This window comes from Macaca fascicularis, chromosome 10 (genome assembly GCF_037993035.2).
Source record: "Macaca fascicularis isolate 582-1 chromosome 10, T2T-MFA8v1.1".
Lineage (NCBI taxonomy): Eukaryota > Metazoa > Chordata > Mammalia > Primates > Cercopithecidae > Macaca > Macaca fascicularis.
In genome coordinates this window covers 12,559,224-12,575,419 of record NC_088384.1, presented here as the reverse complement: position 1 = coordinate 12,575,419, position 16,196 = coordinate 12,559,224, and the positions used below count along the sequence as shown (strand labels likewise).

The 16,196-nt window shown below is 50.7% G+C and overlaps 1 protein-coding gene across 7 annotated transcripts; it reads left to right on the top strand.

Moving 5' to 3' along the window:
- The first annotated feature begins 1,853 nt into the window (after positions 1-1,853).
- Positions 1,854-13,414, top strand: APOBEC3H (apolipoprotein B mRNA editing enzyme catalytic subunit 3H). Of its 7 annotated transcripts, XM_065522108.2 has the most exons (6): positions 1,854-1,953; positions 4,724-4,846; positions 9,459-9,615; positions 10,416-10,683; positions 10,962-11,086; positions 13,034-13,414. In XM_065522108.2, the coding sequence occupies exons 3-6, from the start codon at positions 9,466-9,468 to the stop codon at positions 13,124-13,126; spliced, it is 636 nt and encodes a 211-aa protein (XP_065378180.1). In that variant the 5' UTR covers positions 1,854-1,953; positions 4,724-4,846; positions 9,459-9,465; the 3' UTR covers positions 13,127-13,414. The 7 variants fall into 7 exon arrangements, with proteins under 7 accessions (XP_065378180.1, XP_005567312.3, XP_045219540.2 ...); XM_005567255.5 differs by lacking the exon at positions 4,724-4,846; XM_045363605.3 differs by lacking the exons at positions 1,854-1,953; positions 4,724-4,846 and adding an exon at positions 4,989-5,129.
- The last annotated feature ends 2,782 nt before the right edge of the window (positions 13,415-16,196 follow it).

Below are 16,196 nucleotides of genomic sequence, written 5' to 3'. Positions count from 1 at the left end.
CTTTTTCTTTCTCTATACTTTGTCTCTGTGTCTCATTTCTTTTCTCAAGTCTCTCGTTCCACCTAACGAGAAACGCCCACAGGTGTGGAGGGGCAGGCCACCCCTTCAGTGTGTGTGTGTGTGTATGTGTGTGTGTGTAATAGGGATGGGGTTTTTCCATGTTGCCCCGGCTGGTCTTGAACTTCTAGGCTCAGGCAATCCTCCTGCCTCGGCCTCCCAAGGTACTGGGATCACAGGCGTGAGCCACCACCGGCAGGCGTCTCCTCTCCTTGACACTGCAGTGAGAAAGGGCAAAAGCAGCCGGTCTCGTGGAGCACAAATGTGCTTCCCGTCCCGACCTGCAACGCGCTGCCTCCTTACAAGTGCTACCAGATCGCCTGGTTCATACCCTGGAGCCCCGGCCCGGACCATGTGGTGAAAGCGGCCGAGTTCCTGGCCGAGCACAACAAAGCAAGGCTGAGCATCTTCACTGCCCGCCTCTACCACGACTGTGACCCGGGATTCCAGCATGGGCTTCACAGACTGCAGGACAAAGGGGCACGTGTGCAGATCATGTCTTCTAAGGGTGAGAGGTTGGGGCCTAAGGAGTGTGTGGGGGGGAGGGGACAGCATGAGGCCAGGGGAGTCTGGGATGCCCTTGGGAGCATGTCCCAGGAGAGCCTGCAGGGACTGAGCCAGCACTGACAGACAGGAGATCACACCTAGGGTCAGGGGACAGAGGTCTGCCAGGCCTGACTGTTTTCTCCTCTATCTTAGAATTTGAACACTGTTGAGAATACTGTGTACAAGAGAGATAAGCCACGTTGGCCTCGCAAGGGACTGTGTAAAAACTACCCATCTCCTGTTACCAAGCTGGAGGGTAGCCTCACAGCCGATCCCCTCGCTCCTCTTGGCTCCTGCTCGGCCTCCTGATGCCTTCCCTCTGTCCTGGACCAGATTCACTCCTGCCTGGGCCTTCTGAGCTGCTTCTGCCCCGAGTACCACTCCTCAGTGGCCCCCACCTCACTGCCTCCTCCCCACTTTCCTGACCCTGCCTGTGAGAGGCTGCTTTCTGCCTCCAGAGCAACCTCCATCCACCCCCCAGTCTCCTCCCTCCCATCCTGGGGCCCCTAGCCTGGCTCCTCCCATCTCCCCATCATACCTGAATCTTATCATTGAACTGAATGTAAATGGGTACTAGAAATATACATAAGTGTGAAAGTTAAATTTGAGAAACATCTCTTGTAAAAACTGATGCTAAGAATTGGGTCATTCTTGTCACGCCCAACTCAGAGGCCAGGAGCCAGGAGGGGAAACCACTCAGGCTGGAAAACCTCACTTTCACCAGCCTGATGGCTGGAACTGCTCACCGTACCCTGAAACCAGCTTTACCTATAGCTTCTGAGTTAAGTTGCTGTAACGCTGGGACTCACGGTGCCTACCACAGTGGCTCATCAATGCAACCTGCCAGCTCCCTAGAACCTAGGTCCTGGGACCCATTAACTTTCTGAAAGAGGAACACAAATATTTCTCCTTTAAAAAAGATCTTTCATCTTCCCTTTGTTCTTCATGTACACACTGAATTGCAATTCTTCTTCCCAAATAAAACATTAAACCTAGAAATTTCTCTCCACAGTTTTATTTTGACTTCAACATACATGGGGTCAGAAGTGGGATCCAATTCTCACTTCCTTCCAGGGGAATCAGCAGCCCACAGAGCTATGGTGGGAGGTACCCACACTGGTAACCCCTTCTGCCCCCTGGCAGATCTTTCTTGGACAAAACTCCAGAATTGGGTTTGCATTCTGTTTCATTTGAGATAAGGTTGGGGAGGAGTCTTTACCCCTCCTGTTTGGGAGATTTCCTCTTAGGAGGGTTATTTTCCTCCTGTTGATCTGGGCTGTGAGGTTTGGACCTCGACAAGTTTGGAAGACATGATTCCCCCTCATTTGGAGAAAGCTATCATCCTTCCTGGTAAGCACCTACTTTATTTCCCATCAGGGCTTGCATTTATTATACTTTTGTGTATTTGATGTCAAATTAAATTACCTAGATAAACCAAGTAACAGGCAGGGCGCGGTGGCTCATGCCTATAATCCCAGCACTGTGGGAGGCCAAAGCAGGTGGATCACCTGAGGTCAGGAGTTTTGAGACCAGCCTGGCCAACATGGTGAAACCCCGTCTCTACTAAAAATACAAAAATTAGCTGGGCGTGGTGGTGGGCACTTGTAGTCCCAGCTACTCGGTAGGCTGAGGCAAAAGAATTGCTGAAACCCGGGAGGTGGAGACTGCAGTGAGCCAAGATCGTGTCACTGCACTCCAGCCTGTGTGACAGAGTGAGACTCTGTCTCAAAACAACAAACAAAAAAACTGAATTACAAATGAAATCAAAGTTCAAAGGCATGCCAAGATATTTTCTGGGACTCCAGCCTGTAACATCTTCAATCATTATAGGGATTACTCAATCTATTGTTCTTGGGTTTTTTTTTTTTTTTTTTTTTTTTGGAGATGGGAGTTTTTTTGTTTTTTGGGTTTTTTTTTTTTTTTTTTTGCTTGTTTTTTGTTTTTTGGACATAGAGTTTTGCTCTATTGCCCAGGCTGGAGTGCAATGGCTTGATCTCAGCTCACTGTAACCTCTGCATCCTGGGTTCAAGCAATTCTCCTGTCTCAGCCTCCCGAGTAGCTGGGATTACAGGCATGCGCCACCACACCTGGCTGATTTTTGTATTTTTGGTAGAGATGGGGTTTCTCCATGTTGGTCCAGGCTGGTCTCAAACTCCCGACCTCAGAAGATTGGCCCGCCTTGGCCTCCTAAAGTGCTGGAATTACAGGCATGATCCACTGTGCCCAGCCCAATCTATTGTTCTTAAAACTAAACTAAAAGAGCATGATTTTAAAATCATACACTTTAAATAAGATATGCGTATCTCATTGATATCTTTTTTTTTTTTTTGAGATGGAGTCTCGCTCTGTCGCCCAGGCTGGAGTGCAGTAGCAGGATCTAGGCTCACTGCAACCTCTGCTTCCCGGGTTCAAGAGATTCTCCTGTCTCAGCCTCCCGAGTAGCTGGGATTACAGGTGCGCCACCACCATGCCCAGCTAATTTTTGCAATTTTAGTAGAGATGGGGTTTCACCATGTCGGCCAGGCTGACCTCGAACTCCCAAAGTGCTGGGATTACAGATGTGAGCCACCATGCCAGGCCCTGGAAAATTTTCTTTAAATCAACAAAGTAATAAATTTTGTCACACTGTCAGCTCGCTTGCATGTAGACATAGCTTAGCTTTTACATTGATAAGACTCCAATATACGAGAGTTTAGGCCAGGCACAGTGGATGAGGTCATCGGGGTGGTTCCTAATCCAATAAATCTGGTGTCCTTATAAAGGGGAGATTTAGGCCGGGCATGGTGGCTCACACCTGTAATCCCAGCACTTTGGGAGGCTGAGGTGGGAGGATCAGGAGTCAGAAGTTTGAAACCAGCCTGACCAATATGGTGAAATCCTCTCTCTAATAAAAATATAAAAATTAGCCGGGTGGCTGCACACCTGTGATCCCAGCTACTCGGGAGTCTGAGGCAGGAGAATTTCTTTTTTTTTTTTTTTTTTTGAGACGGAGTCTCGGACTGTCGCCCAGGCTGGAGTGCAGTGGCGCAATCTCGGCTCACTGCAAGCTCCGCCTCCCGGGTTCACGCCATTCTCCTGCCTCAGCCTCCCAAGTAGCTGGGACTACAGGCGCCCGCCACCGCGCCCGGCTAATTTTTTCTATTTTTAGTAGAGACGGGGTTTCACCATGGTCTCGATCTCCTGACCTTGTGATCCGCCCGCCTCGGCCTCCCAAAGTGCTGGGATTACAGGCGTGAGCCACCGCGCTCGGCCAAGCAGGAGAATTTCTTAAACCTGGGAGGCGGAGGTTGAAGTGAGCTGAGATCACGCCATTGCACCACATCCTGGGTGACAGAGCAAGACTCCGTCTCAAAAAAAAAAAAAAAAAAGAAGCTTAAAACAAAGACGGGACGTTCTTCCTTCTGCCTTCTGAGGCCTCCCTAGTCCGTAGTACGGGAGCTTCTAATGAACGATCATAACTTCACCGCACCCTGTGGCTCACCTTGAGTTCTTTCCTGTGAGAGATCCAAGAACCCATTCTTGGAGTCCGGATCGGGTCCCCTTTTCCAGCAACGAACACGGGCCACAGTGGCCAGGCCAAACCTCCCCTCCTCCTGGAGACAACACCTAAGCAGAGGCCCGTCCTAGACACCACAGGGTCTCTGCTGCAGGGATTCACTGGAGGAACAGTGGGAATGCTGCCTGTGGGAAGGACTAGGAAAGGGTTCCGCCTTTCTTTCCATCCTCCCTGCTTCTCAGCCTAGGAGACTCAGCTCTCTGATTAACCAGCACTACAGAGTGCAGATCTGATGTCGCTTCTGGCAGGACCCCGCTTATTCTGGAATCCTCCATGGACTGTAGCCCCAACATTAGGACAGATAGGGTGGAGGGGATGCCATTCCCAGGAACCTTCTAAATTCTCACCCAAGCTCCTGTGACCCCAGGGGCCATGCAGGGTCTAGGGGGCTGTCGGGGTGTGCAGGGCGGGAGGACATGGAGGGACAAGCTGGGCAAGATTCAGTGGGACTCCTTGGTGTGGAACCTAGACTCTGCAGTGACTGCCCCTAGTCCTCGCCCTTGGGATTCAACTTTCCTTGGGGCTCTTTAGTTTTTCTTTCTCTTTTCTTTTTTTTTTTTTTAGATGGAGTTTTGATCTTGCCACCCAGGCTGGAGTGAAGTGGCACAGTCTTGGCTCGCTGCAACCTCTGCCTCCTAGGTTCAGATGATTCCCCTACTTCAGACTCCCGAGTAGCTAGGATTACAGGTGCCCGCCACCACGCCTGGCTAATTTTTGTATTTTTAGTAGAGACAAGGTTTCGCCATGTTGCCCAGGCTGGTCTCGAACTCCTGACCTCAGGTCATCAGCCTGCCTCAGCCTCCTGAAATGCTGGGATTATAGGCATGAGCCACGGCACCTGGCCTGGCTCTTTGGTGTTTATGATCTGAAGGGTGTTGGTTGATATGCATGAAGATGAGAACACGGGTTCCAGAATGCAAATGTGAAGTCCAGGTCCTTCATCTCTAACCTGGGAGGCCCTTTAGGAGCAGTAAGTCCCCTTCCTCGTGTCTCCTCTCCTCCTCTTTCCATGGAGCAATGAAGAACCTCAAAGCAGGTAGCTGTGGGGGAGGAGGGACACAGGAAGCCCTGGCCAGCCCTCCAGCTCTGCTGTTGATTTGCTGTGTGACCTGGGGACAGTATCTTAGCCTCTCTGTGCTTGGGACCTCCTCTGACTGTCAGGATCATGGTTCTCCCCTCCCAGTACTATCTGGGGACTGGGCAAGGTAATGGGCACTGGATCCTCTGGAGATGCAGTCCTGAGCCCTGACCCCAGTGCTCATTTCACATCAGGCTCAGGGTCCTGCCAGGAGGCTGAATGACAAAGGTCAGTGGGGTGGTGGGGAGGGGGCTGCAGCCTGCCCTGCCCACCAGGGGAATGACATCTGGCCTGTGGTCTCAGTCCTGGTCTGGATCCCTGTTCCTCTCTGTGGCTTCTATTCCTTTCGTTTATTATACTTCATTTTTTGAGACGGAGTCTCGCTCCTATTGCCCAGGCTGGAGTGCAGTTGGCCAGGTTGGTCTCGAACTCCTGACCTCGGGTGATCCACCTGCCTCACTCCCAGCACTCCCAAAGTTCTGGGATAACAGGCACCATGACCAGTCATCAATTCCTTCCTTCCTTCCTTCCTTCCTTCCTTCCTTCCTTCCTTCCTTCCTTCCTTCCTTCCTTCCTTCCTTTCTTCCTTCCTTCCTTCCTTCATCCCTCCCTCCCTCCCTCCCTCCCTTCCTCCCTTCCTTTCCTCCCTCTCTCCCTCCCTCCCTCCCTCCTTCCTTCCTTTCTCTCTCTCTTTTTTTTCAGTGTCTGGTTCTGTCACCAGGCTGGAGTGCAGTGGTGCGATCTCGACTCACTGCAACCTCTGCCTCCCAGGTTCAAGTGATTTCCCTGCCTCAGCCTCCCAAGTAGCTGGAACTACAGGCGCCCACCACCACGCCTGGCTAATTTTTTGTATTTTAGTAGAGACGGGGTTTCACCATGTTGGCCAGGATGGTCTTCATCTCCTTACCTCGTGATTTGCCCACCTCAGCCGCCCAAATGTTGGGATTACAGGTGTGAGCCACTGCATCCAGCCTTTGTTCCTTTGTAAACTGTACCTGGGGAGGGAATTGGGGATGGGGGGATGGGAGGATGGGAGGTGAGGCATCTCCATCAGACTTCCCCTGCCAAGCCTGAGGAACATAGATAAAGGAAGGAGCCTGAGGGATCTGAAGCACCCAGGGCCCTCCCACTCCAGTCCTCAAAAAAGGGAGAGGGTGGAGCCACCCTCATCAAGCCCTGAGAGGTGACTTTTGGGAGAGCTGCCTGGAAACAAAAGTGAAACTTAGTGCCCCAGACAAGCAGGGGCAAGCCTGCTAAGGAAGCTGTGGCCAGAAGCACAGATCAGGTACTGCTGCCCACTCTGTCCACTGGGTCCTCTGCTGCCCCTTCCTGCCTGGCAGCCCTTCTGGGCCTCAGCCCTGGCCTCCCGCTGCCCCAGTCCCATCCCTGGGCTCCTTCCCCTCTGACTCCCCTGCCGCCCCCACTCCCACCCAGGCTCTTTGCCCTGCTGTGTGGTCGCCCCACTGCTGCTTCTGAATGGGCTGCCTCCCCTACCTGCCCCAGTCCAGGTCCCCTGCTGAGACTCTCCCCTAAAAGTCATGGCTGGGCTGATGCTCCCCACCTTGGGAGGGTGCTCCCTCTGTGTGCTTCCTGCCATTCCTGGGTTCTGGAACTGGGAGAACCGAACTAAAGGATGACAGGAGCAATCTGGAATTTTGTTCAGAGCGCTTTGATGAACTTTCTGTAAGATTTACTTTGTTTCAATACAGAGTCTTAGGAGAAGGTGTGGGGAGGGAATGGTCTCTGAAGCACAAGGTAAATCTTGTTTTCCAAGGATGTCTCCACTGTGGGCAGAGGAGGACGCAGATGACCCCGAACACATGCTCCTCCTCCACGATCAGCATTCACCATTTATAATGACACCAGTAACATGGAATATAGGGAAAAACTTAATGATCAGGAGAAATGCTTTTATTTTAAAATTTAGTAAGAAGAGAGCCTGGTCCCCAACGGCTCCCTCCTGCAGGGCCCCGTGATGCAGAGGCTGGACAGGGCTGGCCTGGAAAGGGGCCCTAGCTCCATCTGTTCCCAGCTCTGTGGCCTGGGCAGGTTACCCCGCCTCTCTGCGCCTCTGGCCCCTCCTCTGTAAGATGGGAATGGCCCCTGCAGTCCTAGGGCAGCCTCACATGAGTTCAGACTCTCTCAGCACTTAGAAGAGGGCCTGGGCCTGGGGGATGGAGGTGCTACTCTGAATTTTTTTTTTTTTTTTTTTTCTTGAGACGGAATCTCTGTCTGTCTCCCAGGCTGGAGAGTGATCTCAGCTCACCACAAGCTCCGCCTCCTGAGTTCACCCCATTCTCCTGCCTGGCCAGGCACAATGGCTCATGCCTGTAATCCCAACACTTTGCGAAGCTGAGAGAGGAGGATCATCACTAGAGGCCGGGAGTTCCAAACCAGCCTGGTCAACATAGGGAGACTCCTTATCTACCAAAACTAAAAAAAAAAAAAAAACAAAACAAAATAACATGAATAGTAAAATGCCAGGAATTAACTGAACTGAAATAGTAAGAGCTCTTATTTTGAAGTGGAGAATTTTATTCACTTTTCTTATTTTTAATGGGTTGGAGGATAGTTGGCAGAAATACTGCGAGGATGGGGGATCTGTCCCTGGAAAGACCAGGGCTGGTGCCCTGAGCTGGGAGAGGTCACCCTGGCCCTGCTGCCCCTGCCAGCATATTCTCTTCCCCTCTCCCTGGTCCTCCTGCTTGGGAAAGCTGCAGAAATTCTCAGGACTTGGAGGCTTGAAATTCTCAGGGGTCTTCCAGAAAGCAGAATAGAAAGTAGAAGGGCAATAACCAATCAGAGAGGCCAAAGAGAGGGAGCTCAGGCCCTCAGGGAGACAGCACGGGTCACAATCCTGGCCGGGCATGGTGGCTCACGCCTATAATCCCAGCACTTTGGGAGGCCGAGGTGGGTGGATCACCTGAGGTCAAAGGAGTTCAAGACCAGCCTGGCCAACATGGTAAAACTCCATCTCTACAAAAATACAAAAACTAGCCAGGCATGAAGGAGAGTGCCTGTAATCCCAGCTACTTGGGAGGTTGAGGTGGGAGAATCGCTTGAACTGGGTAGGTAGAGGTTGCAGTGGGCCGAGATTGCACCATTGCACTCCAGCCTGGGCGACAGAGTGAGACTCTGTCTCAAAAAAATAAATAAATAAAATGAAATAAAATAAAAGCAAAATCCAAAATTGAATCCTCTGTAGAATGTAATCACAATTCAGCAGAGCAAAATCAATGTAACTCCTTCAGCCAAATATCTGTCACAACACTCCCTTGGTGACAACAGCTTTTCCTGTTCACCCAACTCTGTGTTTTGTGCAGACAAAATTGTGAAACACACACCTAAGCAAAGAGCACAGTGTTAGAGGAAGCTCCAGTCTCCACCCCGTCACTCCCCAAGAAGAAGGTTCTGGTATTGGACATGTAGGGGTCGAGAGGCCTGTGGACCTCAAGGAGGGGGTGTCCAACTGCAGCTGGAAAGAGGGATCTGGGACTCAGGCAAGAGGCGTGTGAGCAGCTCAGAGAAGGTCTGAGCTCAGCGGAGCCAGAAAGGCACACCCACAGTTCTCAGGCAGGGGATCCCCACCCAACCCAGGCAGAATAGTGATGAGGTCAGGGCAGTCCCATACAAAGAGCCTCAGCTGTGAGCAGCAGCGGGTGCCCTCCCAGGTGGGAGGATGGGAAGTAGCAGACAAGGTGGGAAGAAGCACTCCCCTCCTCCTGCCCTCCTGCCAGTGCTTCCTCCCCCTCCTCCACTGCAGTCCTCCTGGCCAACAACTAAAGGGGAGACCCTCCCTCACCAAGGAGAGGGGTCCAAGTGAACAGAAAGAGTTGTGTTTGGCTGGCCGCAGTGGCTCACGCCTGTAATCCCAACACTTTGGGAGACCAAGGTGGGTGGATCACCTGAGTTCAGGAGTTCGAGACCAGCCTGGCCAACATGGTAAAACCCAGTATGTACTAAAAATACAAAAATTAGCTGGGTGTGGTGGTGGGCATCTCTAATCCCAGCTACTTGGGAGGCTGAGGCAGGAGAATCACTTGAACTTGGAAGGCGGTGGTTGTAGTGAGCCAAGATCGTGCCACGGCACTCCCGCCTGGGCGACAGAGGGAGACTCCGTCTCAAAAAACAAAAAAGAGTTGGGTTTGAAAAGTGGCTTGAGCCTGGGGTGACTCCAGATGATGCTCCCTGCATCTTTCGTTTTCCCTTTCTGTTGCACAGAAACACGATGGCTCTGCTAACAGCCAAAACATTCAGCTTACAGTTTAACAACAAGCGCCGTGTCAACAAGCCTTACTACCCGAGGAAGGCCCTCTTGTGTTACCAGCTGACGCCGCAGAATGGCTCCACGCCTACCAGAGGCCACTTAAAAAACAAGGTGCCACACGGGCTCTCTGGGCACAGGCCCGGCAGGGGCTAAACCCATCTGATGTGTGCAGGAAATACATGAAATGCCTGCCTATAAATTTCTCAATTGCTGATTTAACACCCTCTGTGTTTTCCGAACCCTCGGTCCCTGCCTGGGTTCTGGCTTAGCTGGGTCTGAGGGGCCCAGCTTCCCTAGGACGCTCCCCATTCCTTCCCGTCCCCGGGCCTCCGAAGAAGTCATCCCTTCTGTAGAATCCTTTCTGTGGAATGTTCCTTCTGCTCCTCTCCTTTACTCATTCTCCCGATCTCAGCTCAGTTACTACTTCGGGGAAGCCGAGGTGCGGTGCCACGGTCTGAGTGCAACTCCCTCACATTCCTGCCCTCGGCTCTATTGCCAGCCCGGACCCGCCCTGCCTCCCCGACCCCCACCCCGGCTCTCACCTGCTGTTTAGGATCATCCCAGGTTGGACACAGCCTCCTAGGCGGGTGTCCAAAGGCAAGGTCCACGAAGTTTCGGGACTGGGGCGTGGAGATGGGGTCTCTTCCTCTGGACACTGGGATCTTTGTCCAATTTAGAGAAAGCTGTGGAAGCCTCGGGACAGACGAATTAACACACGGGTGCGTGAGTGCAGGGCTGTACAAACCAAGGAAGGCAGGAAGCGGGTGCTTGCCCTGTGCTAGGCCGGGCCACCCACTAGAAAGTTTACCGGACAGACCCCTCCGCACCCCCTCCCCGCCCCAGTCCCGGCCCCCGCCCCCAGTCACGTGACTCCTGGCCTCTCTATTCTCACCTCCCGGGACCCTCCCCAGAAAGAGGACCATGCAGAAATTCGCTTTATTAACGAGATCAAGTCCATGGGACTGGACGAAACCCAGTGCTACCAAGTCACCTGTTACCTCACGTGGAGCCCCTGTCCCTCCTGTGCCGGGGAGCTGGTTGACTTCATCAAGGCTCACCGCCATCTGAACCTGCGCATCTTCGCCTCCCGCCTGTACTACCACTGGCGCCCGAACTATCAGGAGGGGCTGCTGCTTCTGTGTGGATCCCAGGTCCCAGTGGAGGTCATGGGCCTCCCAGGTAGGAAGGAGGCTTTGCAGCTCCAAGAGGGCAAACCCCCGGGGGCGCAGGCTTGGCTGGAGGGGGGGCGGTGAGGCGGGGGCGGGATCTGTGGGAAGCCAGGAAGGAAGGATTGTGGCTCGGTCGAGGCCCAAGATCCGACACCACCCAGGAGGGAGAATTCCCCGGACAGAGCAATGTCCAGGAAGAGGAAGGAAAGAGAGGGGAAAGGAAGCAAGAGTTCCTGGCGCTGCAGCTGCTGCCCCTGGGGCCTGTCTGGTTTCCCTCTTCGATCTCAGAGTTTACTGACTGCTGGGAAAACTTTGTGGACCACAAGGAACCGCCTTCCTTCAACCCCTCTGAGAAGTTAAAGGAGCTAGATAAAAACAGCCAAGCCATAAAGCGACGGCTTGAAAGGATAAAGGTGAGGAGCTGTCCTGCCTGCTGCCCCCCGCCTCCTCACCGCCTGCCGCAGCCCCACGCCCAGTCATACCTCTGTCCACTGCCCTTACCCCTACCTTTTTTTTTTCTTTTCTCTTTTGAGACAGGGTCTCACTCTGTCACCCAGGCAGGAGTGCAGTGGCACGATCTCGGCTCACTGCAACCTCCGCCTCCGGGGTTCAAGTGATTCTCGTGCTTCAGCCTCCCGAGTAGCTGGGACTACAGGCACCCGCCACCATGCCCAGCTAATTCTTGCGTTTTTAGTAGAGACAGGGTTTTACCATATTGCCCAGGCTGGCCTTGAACTCTTGGCTTCAAGTGACCTGTGCGCCTTGGCCTCCCAAAGTGCTGGGATTACAGGTGTGAGCCACTGTACCCGGCCCCACTACCTGTTTGTTTTGGGGGGGTTCTCCTCTGGCACCAGCGGCTCCCTCTGGTTCTTTTAGATTCCAGGGGTACATGTGCAGGGTTGTTACATAGATATATTGTGTGATGCTGAGGTTTGAGTCACCCAGTCTACTGGCACATAGCACCCAATAGGTAGTTTTTCAACCCTGGTCTCCCTCCCACCCTCCCTTCTTTTGGAGTCTCTAGTGTCTATTATTTCCATCTTTATGTCCATGTGTACCCCTCACCATATACAAAAATTAACTCAGCCGGCCGCAGTGACTCATGCCTATAATCCCAGCACTGGGAGGCCGAGGCAGGCGGATCAAGAGGTCAGGAGTTTGAGACTAGCCTAGCCAACATGGTGAAACCCCATCTCTGCGCCTGTAATCCCAGCTACTCGGGAGGCTGAAGCAGGAGAACTGCTAGAACCCGGAAGGTGGGAGGTTGCAGTGAGCCAAGATCACGCCACTGCACTCCAGCCTGGGCAACAGAGCAAGACTCTGTCATGAAAGAAAAAAAAAAAAATTAACTCAAGATGTGCTGGGCATGACGACTCACACCTGTAATCCCAGCACTTCAGGAGGCCAAGGCGGGTGGATCGCTTGAGCCCCAGAGTTCAAGACCAGCCTGGGCAACATGGCAAACCCCCATCTCTACAAAAAATACAAAAATCAGCCAGGCATGGTGACATGTGCCCATGGTCCCAGCCATTTGGGAGAGTGAAGTGGGAGATTGCATGAGTTCAGGGAGGCGAAGGCTGTAGTGAGCTGAGATCGTGCCACTGCACTCCAGCCTGGGCAACAGAGTGAGGCTTTGCTTAAAAAATAATAATAACCTGGGCCGGGCACGGTGGCTCACGCCTGGAATCCCAGCACTTTGGGAGGCTGAGGCGGGTGAATCACGAGGTCAGGAGATCGAGACCATCCTGACTAACACGGTGAAACCCCGTCTCTACTAAAAATACAAAAAATTAGCCAGGTGTGGTGGCGGGCACCTGTATGTAGTCCCAGCTACTCAGGAGGTTGAGGCAGGAGAATGGGGTGAACCCAGGAGGCGGAGCTTGCAGTGAGCTGAGATTGTGCCACTGTACTCCAGCCTGGGTGACAGAGCAAGACTCCGGCTCAAAATAATAATAATAATAATAATAACCCAAGATGAATTAAAGACTTAGATGTAAGACCTCAAACTACAAAAATCTTAGAAGAAAACCTGGGAAATATGAAATACTCTACTGGACACTGGTCTATGCAAACAATCTATGATTAAATTCTGAAAAGCAAATGCAACCAAAACAGAAATTGACAATTGGGATCTAATTAAATGGAGCTCCTGCACAGCAAAAGAAACTATCAACAGAGTAAACAGACAATCTCCCTTTGCTAAGGAGCTCTTGTCACCTCCCTGTTTTTCTCCACGCCTTCTTGGCCCTTCTGTTGCCAGTTCTTTTCTCTTCCTAATGATCTCATCCTCACCTCTCCCTCCTTCCTCCCTGTGATGCCTCGCCAGTTGATACCTCCTGATTTCTCTCTTTCCATCTCAGCAGTCCCGGAGTGTGGATGTTTTAGAGAATGGCTTAAGAAGTTTGCAGCTTGGACCCGTAACCCCCTCATCGTCAATACGCAACTCAAGATGACTTTCCCTGGGGCATGTCAGTTGCCTCGTAGCCTGCTGGTCCTGTGGGCAAGCACCAAGCTCCACAGTGCCAGTTCCTTGCCCCAAACCTGGCCCCATCCAAGTACAGAAGACCTTTCTTTCCTCCTTTTTCCATCTGTTCTAAGTGGGTTAATAATTTTATAATTGAAAAAATAAAGATAATTTTAGAGTCTGTAAATCCGGCCAGATACGGTGGCTCATGCCTGGAATCCTAGCACTTTGGGAGGCTGAGGTGCTCAACCAATAAATTTCTATTGTTTATGAATCACCCAGTCTGTGGTATTTTGTTATACGACATATGGACTAAGATACTGAGTTAAGGCAGAGTGCAGTGGCTCATGCCTATAATCCCAGCACTTTGGGAGGCTGAGGTGGGTGGATCACGTGAGGTCAGGAGTTTGAGACCAGCCTGACCAACATTGTGAAAACCCGTCTCTACTAAGAATACAAAAAATAGCCAGGTGTGGTGGCATGCGCCTGTAATCCCAGCTACTTGGGAGGCTGAGGCAGGAGAATCACTTGAACCTAGGAGGTGAGGGTTGCAGTGAGCTGAGATCATGCCACTGCACTCCAGCCTGGGCAAGCGAGTGAGACTCCATCTCAAAAAAAAAGGAAAAGAAAAAAAGGCCAGGCACGGTGGCTCACCGAAATGCTGTAATACCAGCATTTTGGGAGGCTGAGGCGGGTGGATCACCTGAGTTTGGGAATTTGAGACCAGCCTGACCAACGTGGAGAAATCCTGTCTCTACTAAAAATACAAAATTAGCCTGGCATGGTGGCAGTCGCCTGTAGTCCCAGCTACTTGGGAGGCTGAGGCAGGAGAATCGCTTGAACCTAGGAGGTGGAGGTTGCGGTGAGCTGAGATAGTGCCATTGCACTCCAGCCTGGGTAACAAGAGCAAAACTCCATCTCAAAAAAAAAAAAAAAAAAAGTGTACAAAAGATTTCATTCTACAGCACCAAAAAAATAAAAATAAAAAACAAACAACAACAACAATGCTCTATTGAAAGATTCTCTGTTGACTAGAATCACTGCATTATTTTATAGTCCAGGTAACCTCTGTCCCTTCTCAGTATCTGTGTTCAAATAAATAAGGTCAAACTCTATGGAGCAGAGGTGCCCATAAATTGATTGAAAAAAGCAAAAAACAGCCAGGTGCTGTGGCTCACGCCTGTAATCCCAGCACTTTGGGAGGACGAGGTGGCAGATCACAAGATCAGGAGTTCGAGGCCAGCATGGCCAATATGGTGAAACCCCGCTCTACTAAAAATACAAAAAAAATTAGCCAGATGTGGTGGTGGACGCCTGTAATCCCAGCTGCTCAGGAGGCTGAGGCAGGAGAATTGCTTGAACCTGGGAGGCGGAGGTTGCAGTGAGCCGAGATCACACCACTGCACTCCAGCCTGGGCGACAGAGACTCTGTCTCAAAATAAAATAAAATAAGGCCGGGCGCAGTGGCTCAAGCCTGTAATCCCAGCACTTTGGGAGGCCGAGACCGGCGGATCACGAGGTCAGGAGATCGAGACCATCCTGGATAACCCAGTGAAAACCCGTCTCTACTAAAAAATACAAAAAACTAGCCGGGCGAGGCGGCGGGCGCCTGTAGTCCCAGCTACTCGGGAGGCTGAGGCAGGAGAATGGCGTGAACCCGGGAGGCGGAGCTTGCAGTGAGCTGAGATCCGGCCACTGCACTCCAGCCTGGGTGACAGACCGAGACTCCGTCTCAAAAAATAAAAAAATAAAAAATAAAAATAAAATAAAATAAATAAAAACGATAACTATTTAAAGTCATTTCCACAGTTAATTACTTAAGGCTGATCCAGTTTCTGAAAACTTCACAAGCATGCAAAATCCTAGAATATGGTATCTTTTAAAAGGTTCATAAAAGGATGGAAAGGACTCTGAAAAGCACTCTTGAGCACCGGTTTCTAATAACTTTAAAATCATATCATGGAAAAATAAATAAACGTTAAAAGATCATATCATGGGTAAGAATTCCCCATGAATTCCACAATTCCCCAGGAATTGGACTGGGTAAGAATTCCTGTTGCTTCAATAAGAAAAAAAAAAACCAAAAAACTTACTGGTTTATAAAACTGCTAACACAAGTAAAACAAAAATTAATGAAATACCAAAAAATACTTTGCCAGATTATCATGCTAAATCAGCCAATATGAAAATTGTTTAGATATACAATTTGAATGAACTCCATGGTCTAAATCAAATTACCTGCGATAACCCATTAGTCATCATTGCTATGCACCTACATTGGAGAAGCAACTGGCATTCAAGAGGACATAAGTCCAGTGTCAAGCATGGACTCATGGAGAACCAGGACAGCCGCCTTGTCCTTCCTGAGGAAAAAAAGCTTTTATTCTTAAAGGTTCTGTATTCCATGACTCATCATGGAAAAGATAAAATAATCCAAATTGAATATATGTACTTATAAATTGAGGAAATAGTTTTTATTTATTTATTTATTTATTTTTGAGGTGGAGTTTCACTCTTGTGGCCTAGGCTAGAGTGCAATGGCGTGATCTCAGCTCACTGCAACCTCTGCCTTCCAGGTTCAAGCAATTCTCTTGCCTCAGCCTCCTGAGTAGCTGGGATTACAGGTGCCTGCCACCATGCTCGGCTAATTTTTGTATTTTTAGTAGAGACGGAGTTTCACCATGTTGGCCAGGCTGGTCTTGAACTCCTGACCTCGGATGATCCACCTGCCTAGGCCTACCAAAGTGCTGGGATTACAGGCGTGATCCACTGAGCCCAGCCAAGGAAACAGTTTAAAACCATTGTTTGGTTGCATATTCTTGGGAAGACAATCAAAGCTTCAGGTACATTTGGCTGCCTGATGGGCCATTTTAAACATTTATAAAGGGATTTCATTCAGTTGTCATTTTCAATGCTTGTTTTTTAGTTGTATAAAAGCTTTCCCATGCAAGAGGGCTAATGTTGTAGCAGCAGATTATTATGCTACAGTGTATTTTCACCAGACAAAGAAAGCTTTGTGTGGTTCACTGAGGACAACCCCTTCACAATCCAGAACCCGA